The sequence below is a fragment of the Siniperca chuatsi genome, linkage group LG13 (genome assembly GCF_020085105.1).
Source record: "Siniperca chuatsi isolate FFG_IHB_CAS linkage group LG13, ASM2008510v1, whole genome shotgun sequence".
NCBI lineage: Eukaryota > Metazoa > Chordata > Actinopteri > Centrarchiformes > Sinipercidae > Siniperca > Siniperca chuatsi.
In genome coordinates, this window is record NC_058054.1 from 21807579 (window position 1) to 21827575 (window position 19997).

At 39.6% G+C, this 19997-nt stretch overlaps 1 protein-coding gene across 1 annotated transcript in view; it reads right to left on the reverse strand.

The window, feature by feature from the left end:
* LOC122886477 (probable G-protein coupled receptor 158) overlaps nt 1-19997 on the reverse strand; it is a 61573-nt gene that overhangs the window by 34254 nt on the left and 7322 nt on the right. The window contains exons 2-3 of the mRNA XM_044218723.1: nt 19243-19348; nt 1408-1510 (exon numbers count right to left, since the gene is read on the reverse strand). Of these exons, the coding sequence (XP_044074658.1) occupies nt 1408-1510; nt 19243-19348 (209 nt within the window). The remainder of the gene's footprint in view (nt 1-1407; nt 1511-19242; nt 19349-19997) is intronic.

Sequence of the window (19997 nt, forward strand, 5' to 3'; positions counted from 1 at the left end):
AAAATCGCAAGGGTGAAAGGAGAAACATCAGAGGAGAAAAGGTCCAAAGCCAAGTTGTGTGTATATGTTCACATTTTTCAGCCCATATTCATTGTGTCTGTCACACCTGAATAAAAAATACGGAATAATGGAAATATGAGTGTGATAGCCAGATCTGTAGGACAGACAATATCAACTGACCATTCACTAAACCCCTCCCCCGAACAGCAATTGTCCAATCATAGGTTAGCAACCGTAAGCTTTGAATTTCTCCACATGCAGAAGTAAGAGTGATAATTAGTATCTCAAGAGCTTAGAGGGTGTTTTTAAGTATAAGGAATTGATTAAACAGTGTGTTTATCTGCTCTAACAAAAGATGCTAACATTAGCATGGCCGACTAAGTAGCTTAGTACATACGGTAGTAACCGAGTGTGATTTCTAAAGATTACATTGGAATAATACCTTCAGGACTGGAGCATCCACCCTGTGGGATCCAAAAAGCTTGTATATCAGAGATTAGAGTAACATTAGCAGCCCTGTCCTGCTCTTTATTTGGTTTGAGGTTCACATTACACTCAAGCAACTCCAGCCAAACTTGCATATAGTGTCATTGGTGGTTTCTCATCATCGAATCCTTTTCTCTTGTAAAAGTGAAGTGTACTGTATAAATAAATAAATACACAGGCTAAACAGCTTTGCCCTGCAACACATGAACATAAATGAACAATGCTGCATTTCCATGTCTTCTACAGGGTTCAGCCAGAAACATTAAAAAGTCAGCTGGAGTTTAAGCGTTAGCATTAGCTTATTCTAGCTAGCTACAGCTGGCAAAATCTGCTAGCGACATTTGTCATTTTAGCTGACAAAATCCATGGCTAGAAATGGAGTCTGCTTTTGTTTACTTCTGGGTGAAATCAAAGAGGCATTGTTTCAAAAATGACTACGAATTTCAAATGGTAAATCTGCCATTGTGTGCCGTGCATGAACGGGAAACTTGACAGCCATAGCAACAGTAACTAAGGGTTGTAGGGTTTAGTGAACAGTCAATTAAAGTGTGACTAAACCTTTATTCAAGTTTATTCCACCAAGATGTGTTCTCTGTCTACGCAGCCACTTTATAATCCAACAGGTCTCTGATTCACATGCCACCTGTGGCTCCCACTAGAGCTCAGAACAGAACCATAGTAGACATTTCCACCATAAGAACAGTCAAAATCCTTTTGATTGAGGGTTCATAACCTCACAAGCCCCAGGATACCCATTCAAAGAAGAATTTCAGACAAAATGTGTGGCTGTCACCTGAAAAAAGAGGTTGTTTTTTTATTTTTTCATAAATCCCAAAAGCTTGCTTTTGAAAGATTCAAAGTTTTGATCTGACAGCTCGCTGCAATATGTATTTTTATATCACAGAGGGATTTGTAACCTACTTTTAAAGCCATTGAGCGCCACTCTGCTTGGATGGTAGAATCCTCTCCTGCACTGGCACTTGTACTTGTCCAACACAAATCCATGGCCAACGATGGGAGTGCACTGGGAGAAATAAATGCAGAGATAAAAGTGAGAAGTTGAAGAGGAAATGACGTGAATAAGATAAGATAAAACTTTATTTATCCCCCGTCGGGTGTTACAGCAGCAAGTTACAGGATAGCAGCAAGTCAAAGAGTAGAGCAAATAAATAAATAAATAAACACAATAGAAATCCAAACAGCAATAAAAATAAGAAATTGTGTAAATATCGAACAACAGGATGGAGGGGGATGATCGAACCAAGATGGTGACTCAGCCAACTCTGTTTTGCTTCTTAAATCGAAAACAAGTGGGAGTAAAATGATGAATTCTTTCTGGACACAGCAACAAAATATAGAAATATAATCAGATAATTAGCTTTTCTTCTACATTGTCTATAGTATTGTATATTGCAATATTATTGCATTATGTTTTTATATTTGGTTGTTTATTATGGTAAATGGAATATCTCAAGAAGTCACCTTAGGCTCTTGGAAATGGTTCATTATTTTCTGAAAATTTACAGGTCAAATTCGAGAAAATAATCTGCAGATTAACTGAAAATGAGCCCTACAGTAACAAAGAAAGCCAATTATATCACCCAGAAATGAAAAAGAACCTGAAAGGCTGTCAAGTAGACATGAAGTTGAAGTTTTAGTCGCTGCAAATACATAAACAGTGATTGTGTTGATTGTTCTCTTCACAAATTCATTTATATTTTGAGCATTTCTGGCTCCACAATATGCTTCAACATGCCTCTTGAGTAAATATGAGCTATCCAGTGTTGGAGCTTCCAAATGTTTGCATTTGTAGGAAAATATTGTCTAGATATGGATGATTCATGGCTGCTAACAGTGGGGTTAGTACAGTTTACCAATGGAGAATACTATAACATTTATAATGCAAAAGACTAAACATAGACTACAGTGTTTTACAGATTCTTCATCTATCACTGAAATCAAATTATTTGAATAGTATCCAGGATCTCAGTAGTTAAAACAGACATCACAAACTGAATATAGTACGGTTCCTATGTGTTTTCACTGCCTGCGGATGATTACACTCCTTCTCAGGCCCACTGCTGTGGTCTCAGTTAATGCACTTGTTTCAGTCATGTTATTGCGTCTCCTACATCGTCTACATGCGCTTCTGCAGCGTGAAGCAGCACACGCCCCAGTTATAAACATGCCTGTCAGGGGAAATCACAGGGCTTTGCCAAGTAACAGGGAAACTAATTAATATCTAAATTAAGAATTAAGGGTTGTTTGCAGAATTTAAGCGTGTCTGCATAATTCCAGTTTGCATTGATAAAAGTGGGAGCTACATGGGCTTACAGACCATCTGGAGCACAAACTCACTCAGCGACAGGCACACATAGGCACCAGTGTGGATACTGCACACTCACGTGAATGCACATATTGTTATACTAAAATAAATCTGCAATAAATTTGACATGAACGTTCATAAATAGTGCATTACATTGCATGCCTACAGTAAAACCAGTATATCTCCTCTGGGACGGCTGCTGTGGAGAGCAGCGGTACTATATTTCTACTTCATGAATCAGTGAAAGTAGCTGTTAGAGTATTTTTATTTTTCTGATATTCAAAGCAGAGCCCATGTTGAAGGAATAGTTTGACATTTTGGGAATTAGGAATTATTCATTTACTGGAAGTAGGAGAAACAGCTAGCGTGTTAGGCCTCTCACCACCTCTAAATCGCAGTAATTAGCATGTTGTATCTTGTTGGTTACCACAACTTGTCATTTTTACATTTTGATTGCATACAGATGAAACAAAAGAAATACATTGTCGCTTTAGAGGTGTATTTTGGAACTTTCACACTAGCTGTTTCCCCTAGCTTCCAGTCGTGCTAAGCTAAGCTAATCTCCTCCGGCCTCCAGCTATACTAATATTGCATTCACGCAATGTTGGCAGAATGGGAAGAACAGCAGAAGCTCCCGACTTGTGACATTATGCCAAGATGGTTACCCCCACTGTTAGCCTTGTAGTCACACCATTTATTTAGATTAAATGAGCTACTTTTGCTGTATTACGTATTTGGAGCAGTTAATTATTAAGTGAAACCAGATACATTCAAAATGTATAGGTCATTTTAAATGTACTGAATGGATTGTATTAGTGTTAATATTGAGTAAGTTATATAAGTTCGATGTAACTGCCAGCCACGGTAGCTTTCCCTAAGGTTTGTTGACACTGCAGTAGTTGTTTTCAACAAGTGTGAGATACCATCAGAAATTTCTGATATCAACTCGGAAGTACAACTCAGGGGCTAATGTGAAGGTTTTTTCCAACCTGACTGCTCATAATTACGTCTAAACAATTTGACATGGATGCGGCATTAGCATCCAGACATGAGAGTGTTACTGATCGTCTCATCTAGCTCTCAGACTCATCAAATCTCCACTTCTGCCTGCAGCATGGTATATAAAACTGATATTTTGCAATTTATTGCCTGCAGAGCTGTGCTTTGCTGTAATGTTAATTCAATTTACATGTAAAGGGGACACAAGTTGTGAATATAAAAAAAACATAAATCCAATGTAAAACATATTTGAGTTTGGTATTTCAGTGGTACTCTCCAGTAAAGCTTAAGACAGTCAACAACAAATAGAACGCACCATGGAAACAAAATCCAACTGTTAAACTCCTGAAAAGAGAGAACGACTGAAAGAAAATGGAGCAAATACAAACTCTACTGTGAAAACCATAAAGAGATGCTTCGCACAAATAATATTGAAATATGCAAAGCAAGACAGTCTTTTCTCTCTGGCCATGCATCTTGACACAAAAGGACTTAAAGCGAAGGACACTGAATCAGCTTTTTACCATCTCAGAAACATAGCCAAACTTGGAGGCCTTATGTCAAAACATGATTTAGAAAAACTCATTCATGCTTTTATTTCCAGCAGGGTTGACTATTGCAGTGGTCTTTTCACAGGCCTTACTGAATAGACCATCAAACAGCTTCAGCCTGCACAAAATGCCGCTGCTCTTACGAAAACCAAAAGAACTGACCACATTACTCCGATACTTAAGTCCTTCCACTGGCTTCCGGTAAGTCACAGAATTGACTTTAAAGCACTGCTTCTTGTTTATAAATCACTAAATGAGGCAGGACCAAAATACCTCTCAGATATGTTTCAGCATTACAGACCTCTCAGATCACTGGAGAGAAATCTGTTGGTAATACCTACTGTCAGAACTAGACATGGTGAAGCAGCTTTTAGCTGCTATGCTGCTCAGCTCTGGAACCAACTTCCTGATTGTATTAAAGTTGCTCCAACTGTAGCCAGCTTCAAATCTAGACTTATAACCCAACTGTTCTCAGATGCTTTTTGTTAACTGATCGAATGCACTCTTCCTTTTTAATCTTTAGAATTTTAGTGTTCTTTGAACTGTTTTATTTTTTTATTTTAAAATTTTTCTATGTTCTTTTCTTTGCTCATTTGTAAAGCACATTGAATTGTGCTATATAAATAAACTTGCCTTGCCTTGCTTTTAACTACATATAATTTTTTATAATAAAATTTTTGATTGAAGATCTATTTTTATACCTTTATTTAAGTGGAAGATTTCTGCATGGTGAAGCTTACAGCTGGATTTCTGCTCAGATCAGTTGTTTTTCACAGCTGACAAACAGCCCCTAATCTCTAAACTGGGAGGCAGCAGCAGGAGAGATGGGCTGTAGAGGGTATACATGTCTGAACTGACAGAATAAACAGATACAGTAAATCATTGCTCCAGCATTGCACCAGTGAAGACAAGCAGGCCTGGGAGTTATGACGCATGTTTCCAGTTCTTGAAAGAAAGAATGTGAGCTTTACACTTTGGAGACTTCACCTCTTGGTTTTTACATTTTTCTTAGGAGGTATTGACTGACTGAAGTTTGCAGGTACTGCTCCGAAATGTGAACTGTGTCAGATGCGGAGCCTTAAAGCTATAACAGCCAAAAAACAGGAGAAAAAAATACAAACATAATTTGTATGTTTCAGCCGTTTTGTAGCAATAGTTAAAATCTTTCTTTAACTTTTCTGCCTCTTTATTTGTCATTGGTACGTAACAAGGATAATGGCCTTTAAAGGGATAAATGTCATCAGCGGCCTTCATAAGAAAGATCCAGTGTCCCTGATGATGATTTAAATTCACATACAGCCATTGGGAAGCTATTGTACAGTATGTATATTTATAAGAAATGGATTCTGCACACCATAATCAACCACAAAGCAAGTGTAGCTATGCAATGGAATTTTAAAGCAAAGTTTTAAAGTATTTGTTGAATTTCCATGACTGTAAAAGCACCCAATACGAACCAATACAGCATTGTAGGCTTCCTGGGCAGCAGTTACAGTTTCACTGTTTACTGTAATTCAGCATTGTTTTATTTGCCCAGTGACTTTAATCTGCACCGGGGAAATTTTAATGCAAAATAAACCCATCTTACGAGCCATAATGAAACAAGACTAACAGTCCACAGCCACACTAGCATCTCTGTGAGGCTGTATTTAGGCACAGTGGTGCTTTGAGCTAAATGCTAAAATCATCATGCTAATATGCTCACAATGACAATGTTAACATGCTGATGTTTAGCAGGTAATATTTACCATATTCGCGTTATCTTACTTTAGTGTGTTAGCATGCTAACATTTGCTAATTAGCACTAAACACCACAAAGTGCAGCTGCTTATGGTGGCGCTAGAGGAAAAGTCAGGGGATCACCAAAGTCAGTAGAATACATCCTCTTGGGACCACGAATGTCTATACAAACTTTCATGGCAATTCAACCAGTAGTTGTTGCAATATGTCAATCTGGACCAAAATGGTGGACGAACAGACCGACAATTTTAGCCAAGCCACTAGCATGGTTAAAAATAGGCCTGCAATAGATGAGAGCGTCTCATTCTCCCTAAAACAGGCAAAGCAGATTCACTATATTTATGTAAATAAAGTAGATTCTCATATTTCATGGTGACTTCTCTCTCCACAGGAAGTCATGAACAGAAATTAAAGAGCAAAATTCCACTAAAACAGTACTGAGTGTGTGGTCCAAAGAAAGCTGAGCACACATACAGGTGTCTTGTCTCTCATAACCAGGTTGATAAATGCTACTGTCCTGTGGGCACTGGCAGATGAGTCATGTTTCATCATTTTGGGGTTTCTAAGTTCAAATGTCCAAACAATTACAGGACATATGTGATGCTGCTACTGCAACCAACACGCAGCTTTAAGTCACAAAATCTTACAACAGTATTTTTTTTAAATAATTATTTCCGTGCTGAGCTCTCTCCTTTGTTAAATCGCAATTCGCATACAAAAAACATGAATGGGAACCCAGCAAATATTAAAAAAACAAGCTGTAGCTCATCTACTGCTGGAGCAAATCTGTGCATGTTTGTGTTTATTTGTGTGTATTCTCTCTCAGGGGATAAGCATACCTGTGAAATTAAAGTCTACAAAACACAGGAAGGGGGCACTGCTTTAAGCTAAAGCCTGATCATTTTTTATTCCTCCAAACCAGAGCAATCTGGGTCTTGGCCAGGAGTTGGTGGCGAGCTGAGGACTCAGCCTCCCTGAGGGCCCCGAACACAGCTGGAGTCCAACTTTGAAACTTTCAACATCTGCCGAGCACAAAAGATGAGACAAGGCTAGATAGATAGATAGATAGATAGATAGATAGATAGATAGATAGATAGATAGATAGATAGATAGATAGATAGATAGATAGATAGATAGATAGATAGATAGATAGATAGATAGATAGATAGATAGATAGATAGATAACACAACCAACCACATGCACTCACGCTAATACAGACCTAAACATTCACCACCATCATTTGTTATGAACTTATTTTTTTGCTTACTCCAAAGGTAGTGGAGACTCATTAAGATAAGACATACCCAGGGACACCGAGGTGGGTGAGGATGAAATATGATGCTTATTAAGACCTTCATTGGGCTCTGTGCATCCGAATTGTTGCATTTATTAAACCCGTCTGTGCTATCACTGCAGAAGCAGTTTTTGGTTCCCAAGTGCGGCAAATAGGAGTGTAAAATAAATAAGTGCACATGCCTTGAATATCCCCACTAATTTCAACCTTGTATAAGAGGAGTAACATTGTGGTTTCCAGCCTACCTACATTACTTGACCCTATACATCTCTCAGAATTAGCTCAAGTACAGATCCCGTGAGTATAATACTGAAAAACTTGATTAATGTCGCCCAATACCCCTGAACTGCCTCACTACCACATCGCTCCATATGTCGTCTATCACCAGCACTGCTTTTTCCAGCAAAATTATACACACTCATGCAGCAACACACACACACACACATCTAAAGGCAGGGAGCTTAACGGTGCCAAGGCCAGCCTTGTTTTTCCTCAGCCACTATGAAAGGGGTATGAAACGGTCATTTGACGTGTCTCAGTTTGATGGATCACCTTCATCAGACCGCAGGCTGAAAGTGAGAAAGTATTTTATAATTGCACCTTATTTTGTATGCAGTGGGGGCTTTTAATTCCACTTTTTTATAACACTTGACTGACAGGGTTAAAGGTTGCATTGTCAATCACGGAAAGTGCAAAAGACTTATCTTTTAAGCATCCTGGGGAGAGGATGGTTTATTATAGAGCCAAGACCCGATCCTTGCATTCTCAGACATTGTATAGTTTATCAATGACATTTGATCATTAAAATGCAATTTTTGAGGGAAAAGATATGCCAGCATGCTTTAAAAATGTGGTTATAAATGTAAACATTTTGTGATGATTTATCCTTTACAGCAGTGGTCTTATGATATTTACCTTAGTGTTTAAAAAAGTGTAGATCGCCAAAAACCCAGACAGAATTGTCATTTTGTTTCCTTTCATTCATTTACTCCGACATTGTGTTCAGGTAAGCCAATTTCTGTTTGGGAGAAGAGATTATTCTGTTTTGTTTTTCTCTTACCCTTATTAATCGTTAGCATGTGGCAGTGTAGTAGAGGTTCCTAAGCGCGATTAACTTAACGTTTTGCACAACGATCAAAGAAATATGCTGATTTAAGAGTTGTTCTGGAAGTTCTCAGCATTTTTATTGTCAGTAGCTAGATAGCTAGCTAATTATGTACGAAGATGACATCCACATTCTTAATGCTGCTTACCAAGCTCTGATTGATTGTTTTTTTTTTTTCTGCAACCGGGGAGTCTATGACCACTATACAAACAAAATATATATTTTTAATCCCTGAACAAATCGGGGACGTGGGAAGTGATTCAAAATTGTGGAAACATAGGGGAAAATTGCATTACGGCATTTGCACAACGCTGGCTTTGTGCCAGCACAAAAACATGCCAACTGTGCTTGCAGCTTTCAATCAGCTCAGCAGCCATCTAACTTGAGAACCTTAAGATAAGTCTGATCTGAGTTGCACCCCTCACTCACAACATGTCTAGCTGCTGCATTGCATTATGGTCTTATGAGGCTACTGTCAGCTATGGCTTTTCTAGAGTGGACGTCTGTCTTGCTCTTTCCAAGGCACAGACTAATGCCCAAATTATACTGTATATGTTTCAATTTTCAATTGTTCTGCAATTAAAGTCCATTGTGGCTAAGCCAGAAATATCTCAATTTATTACAGGAATAATACTTACTACAAATTAGACCTACTGTAGCTGTTTTAAATATAGTCTTTTAGGATGACTTTCCCCTTGAAAAAGTTTGAGAATTAATGATCAAACTTACAAATACTGAGATATTAAAACAACAATCATACCATAACAGCCCTGTAGAAACCAGCTATTTGTCTAACGAGTACAAAGGTGCAAAATCACAGGTTTTAGCAGAGCCCACATCAGAACGCTACACAACACAATATCACTTGATACTATCACGCAAAGTGCGAAACATACTTCTCATGCGAGTGAAAACAATTCCTCCACAGACTGAAGTAGCCTGAAATGAATTATCTGTAAGTTTCACATCGAGGCCCCTGATGTATGGACTGCAGCCGGTGGTACCTGTTTCTGTTTTCTCACCGTACAGTTTGATAAAAAAAAAAAGCTGCGAACATGACACCGAGATAGGAGTTGGCAAGAGAGAAAAAGAGGGAGAGAGAGAGAGAGAGAGAGAGAGCTCTATAAATACACTGAACGCATTAAACCCTAAAAGCATTACAATCACTCTGTCCCCTGGGTAGAGAATCTGTCTGCTGCTGTTTCACAAGACTACCGACCACTGAAACAGTGGATGTCTGAGGAGAAGAGACCATGGACTTAAGCCTGTCTGGAATTTCTCCATCAATGTAAGAGGCAAAAACTGAGATATATAGCCAGTTATTGATTGGTGGCTTGTTGTGGTTACAGTGCTGTGACTAGAGATAGAGTCACCAGGAGATGAGAGCCGAGTGCTGCTGTTGGTTTCCCCTGCATCCTTAAAGGACATTAGCTCAGGGAGCAGAGGTGATGGGATTGTAAATTCCGAAATTCAGGGCTGTGATGTATATTTAAGTTAGTTAAAGGGGGAAAATGTTACCAAATGTTACCACAGTTTGGCTGTGCAGACTTCGGAAATGTCAGGCGTGAAATGCAAGTCTCAAACGGCATTTTAAGACTCATGATGAACCCTCAGTTTTCCCACACAGACATCTGGGTGGGTGGTCCCCAGCTCCCTGCGTGGACTCGACTGGGAGGCCTCACTCAATTAAGATCCAACTGCTGCTGCCGACTTGACAGGCTCTTACATTTTGCCGTGGCAGCCGCTGAGCTGCAGGCAACAGATTAGAGAGTGAATGGTGTTTCTCTGTGGAGGATGAATCCTCCCTGACGACTGTCCCTCTCTGCTGTCACTCCTCATCCCTCCCTCCCTGTCTCGACCTCCTCTCCATCCTATATGCATCCTTGTCCTTTGGCTCTCCTTCCTCACTTCATGCTACAATGCATGCATCATCAGCCTAATTAAACACTTGCCAGAAAATACTGCAGAGCATATGCATTGGCTACCTACAATATTGTAAAAATGTATATTATGTTTTTATTGATACTTAAGTACTTAAGTAAGTCTACGGTGTAAAGAATTTTCCAGAAAGCAGGCAATAAAGTAAATTTAGTATTAATATAGAAGTAACTTGAAAGTTGGGGGACCAGTTTTATTAAATGGTGAGAACTTCACTTATTTAAGAAGGGTTTTCAGCGAGGACACAAAAGGACACAAAGGCAAGATTCGCAAGAACTCTGAAACATCTGGACGTCCAAGCAATACAGCATGAAAACAACGGTACTGTATGGTTCTGAATGCTGGTGGGAAATGAAAGCTGATAAGAAAAGGATTGAGGCATTCCACAATGGATGCCTGAGAAGGCTATGTGGCATCTTGTGGCTTAACAAGATCACAACCTTGGAATTATATAGAAAGTCAAAAGCAAGAACATCATCGCATAAATAAGGAAGCGGTGACTGTGAAGGATGGGCCTTGTGCTTCGAATGGAGGCAGTTTGATCTGACGGGGACTCCAGGCAAAATATGAGACGCTGGACTCCTGTGGAAAATATGAGACACAAAGGACATTTTACCAGTTTTTTTTTAGGCTGAGTGGTGCTGCCAATGACTAACAAACTCCTTTTGATGTGTTAAATTGGTGGACGTCCCCAAAAATGATGCATGCCATCATACTGTATATCCCACTCAAACTCTACAACGGTGAGCAAGCAACGGTGTACAGTGACGCAGAATAGCAGTGTTACATTTAAATTCAGATCAATAACTTCTAGCCTTTTCAGGGTAATGATACAATAAATAAATACTGTAATTTGGTTTAAAATAATTTTATGATAACTGAAAAGATTACTGTCATTGTCAATGCTTAGTGAAGTCTGTAAACTTTGGGTTATTCACTGAGACTAAGAAAGCCCTGCAGTTGAGAGATTTGCCTGCAGGATCTTTCTGCTGAATGTTTTATGAAGGAATGGAAAGATATTGCAAAATTCCCTTTTTAATAAAAAAGTGTTTGCGGTCAGTGCACCATATTGAGAACAACTGACTATCATAGAGCCTTTAAACTACTATGTGTGGTGTTGAATTATTGATGGGGTTTTTGTATTAACAAAGGTCCAGCAATAAAATTCTTACAGTTAATAGTGCTGATCAGCTGTCATCCGGACTGTGTGTTCAGTGTGTGTCTACCACTCTGATAGTGCGTTGCTGTGGCTTCAGATCATGCTGCATTTGATAGCCTTGACTTCAGTCTTGGCTTCAGTCCCCATCTTGTCACAGTCTGCACATAACAAAATCTAAATGTAGGCTACAGTACAAGAGGAACTTAGCAGGTCGATTTATGCAAAAATAAGCAATGAACCTGAATCATGGCATACACCTTTTGTTGGATGCTTTCATACCAAAGCAGTGGCATACATGTTTTGCATGAGTGGGCCCATTTGGAAATAATCCCTTTAGTGTTACAATCATGGAGGAGTATAGGATCACTCCAGATGGCAATAGGCTGTAATGGATACGGTACTGTATGTTAAGTCACAATGTGAATTCATGCTCTGTGTATATGTTCCCCGCAGCCCCCAGAAGAAAAAAGTGTTTTTGAATATAGAGTTGAATGTACAGCTACTGAGAAAGCCTCTTACATTTCCACAGCTATACAGTAAGCTCGCTTCTTGAAACTGAAGATTTATTTAACTTGGTTTGACCTTTTTTCAAAATGCAGCTTTGAATACAAAACACTAATGGTCTCTTTGATGATGAAAAATAAAAATAAATACTTAAAGGTGCAATGTGTAAGAATTGAGACTACTCTCGACCTGTCGAACTCATACTCCTGGGCTGTGCGGGCTGGGCGGACTGGGCAACGGCACTGGGATCAGCAGCCTCCCAGTGAACACGGCCAGACCGGGACACATGTAACTCCGTGAATTAAGGATTTATTTTGACCAAATCGGAGTTGGTGACTGTTGGCACAGTGGAGAGACTAACCGAGACGGTTTTGGTGAGTTTTATTTTGTTTCTGTCGAGTTTGAATGAAGTGTGTTTTACGAGTTAACAAGGCGATTAAGCTGGCCTTCAGTAAAAGAGAGAAGCTTGAATTCAGAAGGAGTACGGCTGTATTTTTCTGTTTAATAAGGATAATAGGTGTACGAATATTTCCTTTCTTGACATTTTGTCAGTTTATTTTGTTTATTTATTAGACTAAAAAAGCTAAGAGATCTTGTGTAACGTAGTGAACTCGCTGCAGACTATCACCTCTTGAAGTACTAAATAGTGTTATAGACAGGATGGGCTAGCTGGTTAGCATGCTAACTTCAGTAGATATCTCTCTGCAACACAGTACATAACGTCAAAGCTGTTATTATTTCACATTCTGTTGATCATTTTAGTTAATTTTTGAATGTTTTAAACTCTTAAATCTCTTAAATTCTTACACATTGCACCTTTAAAACACACACACACACACACACACACACACACATATTGCCAACTGGTGTACAGATGCACTAAGTCTTGAAACACTTCAACCTAGCTTTAGTTGTAGGGCCTCAAACTCCCCGAGGAGAGACAGAGAGCCTCTGGCAGAACAAAACAGAAAGAGGAGAGTAAAATAGAAAAAGACAGAGCAGAACAGGTTATTTTCTGTCTCCTCTGCTCCTCAAGTCACCTTTTTTACCTGCTAGAGAAAAGGCAGGTAAAAAAACAGGTCTTGCAAGTGTCTGCTTTCCTAACAAATACAGAATTACATATCTTAGAAGAAATCCCAAATCCAGCATATTCCTTCTACCGATATATCCTTTACCGCTAACATTCTGCACAGGCTTTTGCAGTGACTTATTCAGCTGTGTATCACCGTCCTTACATACAATATTTATACTGACTTTAAGACTTTTGAAGCTTAAATCCTCTTAAATGTGCCAGAGATGATAGGGACTGCAAAAGACATATAGAAAGGCAGAAACAAATAATTAATTTATGTCCCTTTTTTCACCCCATACAGCCTGAGACTGCAGAGCCAGCCTGCTTTCTTGCAACAGGGCAGAGAAGGGCCACATGTGTCCAGGTAATTAATTTTTCAGAATAAAGGGACTCACACATCACTATAAACAGCGGCTGAGCTGCAGCTAGAAATAATGGTATTGCTGCTTTATCTTTGCCAGACTGTGCTTTCCATGTCTGCATAAAGGTAAATCCACACATTAGGTGTGCAGAGAGTGTTTTTTTAAGGGTGCACGTTGCAAAGAAGCTGCAATGAAAACAGCCGAGGTCACCAGTTTATGCCGAGGAGGATGTTGCTGCAGTATTTAAAGCAGTAGAAGAAGGTAAAGAGTAATTCTCAATTATAGCTTGGTCACTTCAAATGATAATTTAATGTTAGGCTGGCAAAAGCAGAGAACGGCATGTTGACAGATGGAGGGATCATTTCCGGCTTGTCTTTCTGCCCTCCTCTGAGGAATTAATTGGCTTTAAGAAAATGGAGACACAGAGACAGGGGTAAGGGTGATGGAAAAGGCAAACTGGAAAACAAGAGAGTAAAAGAGAGAAGTGCGGACAGCCATGGAAACAGAGAGTGTGAAAAAGAGCAGGAAAAGGACAAGAGGAAGTGTAGCTGATTGAGAAGAGAAAGCGAGAGGAGAGACAGAGGGGGTAACCCTCCTTGGCTGTCACAGCGGTTTACACTCATTAGCAGAGCTCTCTGCCTTTGAAGCCCTTTATCTCCAGCGGCACGTTTCACAGGACGGGAAGAGAGAAAACACACACACACACACACACATACAGACATGCATATGCAAACATACTGCACACACACTGATGCTTACTTACATTTAAAAAGCACACACAAAGAAAAATAAATATTTAAACCTACTCAGATGCATCCAGTCACAAATAGCCCACACTAATCATTCCTCAAGTCCTCGTCTAATTATATAAGCAGTGGTTCCTTATGTAAGATGCTTCCCCTACGACTGACTATTCATAATGCATGAAGTCTTGTATTTGGTTCATGGTGACACATCCTACCTTCCTCCACAGCCTGTATCTGGGCAGACCAGAAAAAAGGCCAAGAAGAAGGTCATGTATCTGAACAGAAAGATGCTCAACTATATACAGCAAAAGTAAACCACAACTCATAGTTAAAGGGTTAAATAGGTGCTTTGTGCTAACTTGGTTTTAATGCCAAGATATTTTTTTCAAGATTCACTACTTTTTTATATTAACAATGGATCAAATGTCCGTGTAACGTGAAAGGGGACAGTAGTAGTGACAAACCCACAGCGAATTGTTACCGAACTCTGCATGTCCTCTGAGCTCTGTAGAGCGTTTTAGCATCTTTTATGCTACAGTACATTCACGAAATGTCGAGAGAACTGTAAGAACGATCGTTATTCCTGTACAAGTCCGAGTTCGAGTGTCAACACGTTATTCCAAGATGGTTACCCCCACTGACAGTCTTGTCGTGACACCATTGAAATAGCCTAAATTAGCTGCTTTGGTTGAGTTAGCCTACATATTTGTGGTGTTTTTTCAACAAGTGAAACAAGATACAAACATTGTATAGATCCTTTTAAAATAGCTGACTTGATTACATTAGCATTAATAATGAATTTTACTTAAACTTAACTACCAGTGAAGGTGGCTTTGCAGCCATTTTGCCACAGGTTTGTTGTCATTTTCTGTAGTTCTTTTCGCCAATTTGGAGATATCGTAGCTGTCATTCACGGCAACAACGACTCAAAATTACAACTAGGAGGATAACGAGCAATTTTTCACACTTGGCTGAACGTATGGGTTTTCCAGCCGGCTAAATCTCTGATCAACCCAGTTTCCAGAGGCAGAAGAAAAGCTCTGATAAATCCACTGGTGCCCAGCACCAAAAGACAGGCAGACAAAGTTAGCAACAACAGTTGGTGAATGTACTGTAGTGTAGAATGCTAATGTTGCTACATGCCGGCTGGATGTGTAAATGAGCAACTGTTTGCTAACATTTTTGTGTTTACAGCTTTGTTGTGTTGCCCCCATGTGGCCAAAATAAATGTATTCTTGCACGTTTGAGTGTCAAAAATGATCCTCTCTATCTCATAAGCAACTTGTGAATAAAAAAGGTTTAGTAATTGCCAGGAATTACTAAACCTTTCTCAGGTTTCACTAAACTGCCTTTATAGCAAAAAGAGGACCTGTCACTAAAAACAGTCCTCCATTATGCAGAACAGTGTAGAAAAACTGCAGAGTCTTCACATGAAAGTTGTTGAGCTACAAACTGACTGAACCATTACATCATAGTAACAATGAGAAGGGAACTGTTGTGGTAATACTCTCTGCACACTCTGCAGAACACATGATGCCCCGTCACATTACTAGAGACTGTCTCGTTATTATCTTTCTCTCTGAGACAGAGCCTCGGGGTGTGTTTGCACTCGATGGGGAAAGCAATGAGCCTCACATTGACGTTCCACAGCCCATTTCCCAAAAAATGTATTTAGCGAGATTAAGAAATGAACTGTTTTTAATGGAGACTTTGGGACAAAAAGCCATTCTTTTCAACATGGTCTGTGATAACAAGCTAAAAAGAAAAATCTTTTTATTAAAGTTTTACCCAAATGTAGTATTGTGTGTGTGGTGTACTGAGATACTATTTTAGCAGCCAAATAATTTCTCCTGGAAGCTTTTGACTGCATTGCTTTCAGATTCGAACAAGAAAATTGAGGTAAAATCCCCAAAGTAGGCTTCTCCCCCGAAGTATGGGTAATGGGCTGGCTGAACAATAGCAATAAGCAATTGATTACAGCAAGTAGGAACAAGTTGGGAAAAGAAATGAAAAGAGTGTGTGTGAGAACCATTGAGAGAAATAGCACAAAATGACAAATGACAGGAGGAAGAAAGAAACAAGACATTTAACATTTCGCATCCTAAATTTAAAGCAAAATCAAATTTTATACAGCACTATTCATAAGTTGAAACCCACACATTGATGGAGATATTCAGACTAATCCCTATAATATTAACTCAAAGGCAAACTGCTTGTATTGTGTAGTAGCATTAACACCACACTTTACAGCTTGTTTAATTACTATTTGCTAAAGATTCACTTACTTTTTCAAGGTCATGACAACTCTTTATCACTTCCTCTTATATAACTGTGATATGATTCTCTCTTTATGTCAAGTTCAAACACCATCAGCGAACTGGCAACTCTCATGCATCGCCACATCTTAAGTCCTGAGAGTCTGACCTTACACATACAGGGAGCAGCTTTAATATGTCTAAATTCATCCTGCAAGAAACATCCATTTCTATTGTTGATTTCATTCTTGGGCGTAGGTTTGGTCTCAACATTGGTAGGGACACAACAACCCCCTAATATGACTTTGCTCAAATAATGGTAGGGACATGCCCATCCATATGCCACCCTACGCCCTTGATTTCATTACGAAATTAAATTATCCATACAGTAGAAGGACAAGATTGATGACACTGCTAGAAATAGATGTAGTTTCATGGTCAATACTTGTCCCCTCTAACAAAACATTTGTAATGGATCTGTATCATTTATAGTTTTAATATACTGTTTTCGAAGTCTTCATTCCTGCTTCTAACATTCCTACATTTGAAACAGCAAGAGACAAAGACCACTGCTGATTCAAGATGGCACTGAATTATTGACTGGCGCTTGGCCAAATATGGTGTTTGATGGAAAATCATCAGAAGAGGAGAGTAACGAGTGGTAAGCTCTGTAATGATCCTCTGAAAATGTCCACTCATAGTGTTTCATGTTCAGGTTTAATTATATTGACCAAAAGCAAACATTTGCACAGAGAGTAGAAGGAAAAACCTGTGCACATACACATACAGTAAATGTACCTAAATGAACAAAAATGCATACACATGGCACATGCACAGAGGAGACACCTTGGATAATTTAAAGCATTTTAATGAAAGTGGTCTTAGATGGACAGGAATGGCCTTGGTAACTAAAAGGCTGTCTCTGCCCACCACTGTGATGATAATAGAAAGACACCACACACATTGCACACACATCTGTACACACAGCCACGAGAGTTGCTTATAAAGATGGAACAAGGCAGAGGAAACAGCGCAACCGAACAAGACGAACATGGAGACACCCCCCCCCATTACAGACTGAGATGGGGGAGGCACACAGACAAAGAGCATGGTCAATTATTCACCACATCTTGCTGCAATCCATTACAATGCATTTATTATACATCATATGGCCAGCAACATGCCATGCAAGCCTGAGCAGCTACTCTCCCCTGCTGGAGTCAGAGAGGCTTCTTCCTGCAATAAATCACATAAAACTAACGCATTGGCACTGACATGAGCGAGGCAGCACACACACACACACACACACACACACACACACACACACACACACGTAAACAGCACACAGAGGCTCTAACAGATATAAACATGATGTATCATGGCTGCTGCCAGTTCCATCACAGCAGTCACGCAGGTAAAAATACTGTACCATGGAGAAGACACTTGCCAACCATCGCCAACCCTCATCAGCACAGACAAGGACCCTGCAGCACACTGAAGTCTACAGACACTGGACTACTGTCTGGGGTTTTGTTTTTCCAGACAGTCTACAGGTTTTTCCTTCTACTCTCTGTACAATGATGAGAACAATCCTTGTGTGACTTTTTAGCCATGCTAGCGTTGTTGCTTTATGAATGGCATTGTCGGCCTGTCAGGCGGTCCACCACTTTGGTCCCGACTGAAATATCTCTTCAACTATTGAATGGCTTGCCATGAAATTTTGTATGGGCATCCATGGTCCCAGAAGATAAAGCCTACTGATACTGGTGATCCCCTGACTTTTCCTCTAGCGACACCATGAGGTTGACAATAGTGAAATGTTGCAATAAAATTTGGTTCAGACAATCAAGTTCCCCTCATGGTGAATTGCAATAACTTGTGACTGCTTAACTTTGCATCTAGCACCATCATCAGGTCAGTTTTAATTTATCCAATACTTTGGTTTATGACCCACTACCTGAAAAACTAACGATCGGCCTAAACTGTGGTGTTTAATGCTAATTAGCAAACGTTAACATGCTAATGTGCTAAACTCAGATGGTTCACATGGAAAACATTATACCTGTTAAACATCAGCATATTAGCATTTTCATTGGGAGCATGTTAGCATACTTGCTTTAGCATTCAGCTCAGCACTACTGTGCCTAAGTACAGCTTCACAGAGCTGCTAGCATGGCTGTAGTCTTGTTAAAACTTCTATCCTTTGGAACGTTCCATAGATAGGCTATTATGTTGCATACACTGTGGCTGAGTGAACGGGCAACTTCAGTTCCGTTTTGTTCAGTTAGCTGATGCTCTCAACCAGAGAGCCTTACAGGGGGTAAGCAGGTCAAGGACACTTTGATAAGGAACATGGTTTTGAAAGGAAATGGTGAACAGCACTAGTGTTCAACAGGAAAGGCTCTTGTCAAATGCCTCTTTCAAGCCTTAACTCCTAGATATTACACAGATATGTTTGTTTTTTTGCTTGATGCACCTATTTGCTTTGATCACAGTGTTTGATTGCATTTTTTAAGGAAATAATGAACAGACTGAAGGGTGTATGGGTGAACAAATGGTTGAATGTAACAGTGAAATACGGTCATTTCATTTAAAGCACACCAGAATGAGAAAATAGATAACAGAAGTGAAATAAGAGCATTTTCTGTCATTGCTGATCGATAATGATTACGATAAAGACAACCATAGTGTAGCGCAGACTCACTTCCATACTGGTGAGATTACAGCGGTGAGTCCCAGCAAACCAGCCACTGGTGGAGCACTGGTCAATGTCCACCTCCTGCAGGTTCACATCCACACGAACAACACCCCTGCCAGAGAGAGAGAGGGGGAGAAGGAAGGTAGGGAGGAAGGAGGATAATGATGGAAGGACAAGTAGAGTTACAGGAAATAGTTAGAGGGAAATCATGAGAGAAGATGGTGCAAAGGGGGAAGAGATAAAGAATGGAAATGATAAGGAGGTGAAAATAAAAAGGGGGGGTACGGCAAAGAATTAAATAAAGTAAAAATGGAAGATGCAATTAGTAGATTGTGATAAATGATAAAGAAGAGAAGAAAAGAGAGAAATACATTTCATGGGAATGTAAGAAAAGTGAAATAGAATGAAGAGAGAGGGGGGAAAAGGTGACAAGATAGTATGAGGTTAAGCAAACCAGTGTGAGGGCGAGGAGGAAGGAGGCGGAAGCGGAGGCAGAGAAGGCCAGAATGAAAGAGAAGAAAATTAAAAAGAACAGGAAGAGTGATGCTCGGGGGAAGTGAGGTCGAGGGTGGAAGAAGCAGGGAAAGGGAGGGTGGTAACACAGAGGAATGAATGAAATAGATCGAAAGTGGGAAAGAAATTAAGAGTGATGGAAGTGAAAAATGAAGAGAGGGAGATAAGGGTAAAGAAAAGAAACAGAAGCAAGGTTGAAATTTTAATAAATAGCTGCGCAACAAGGTTATGCTACTTCTTGCCAGACA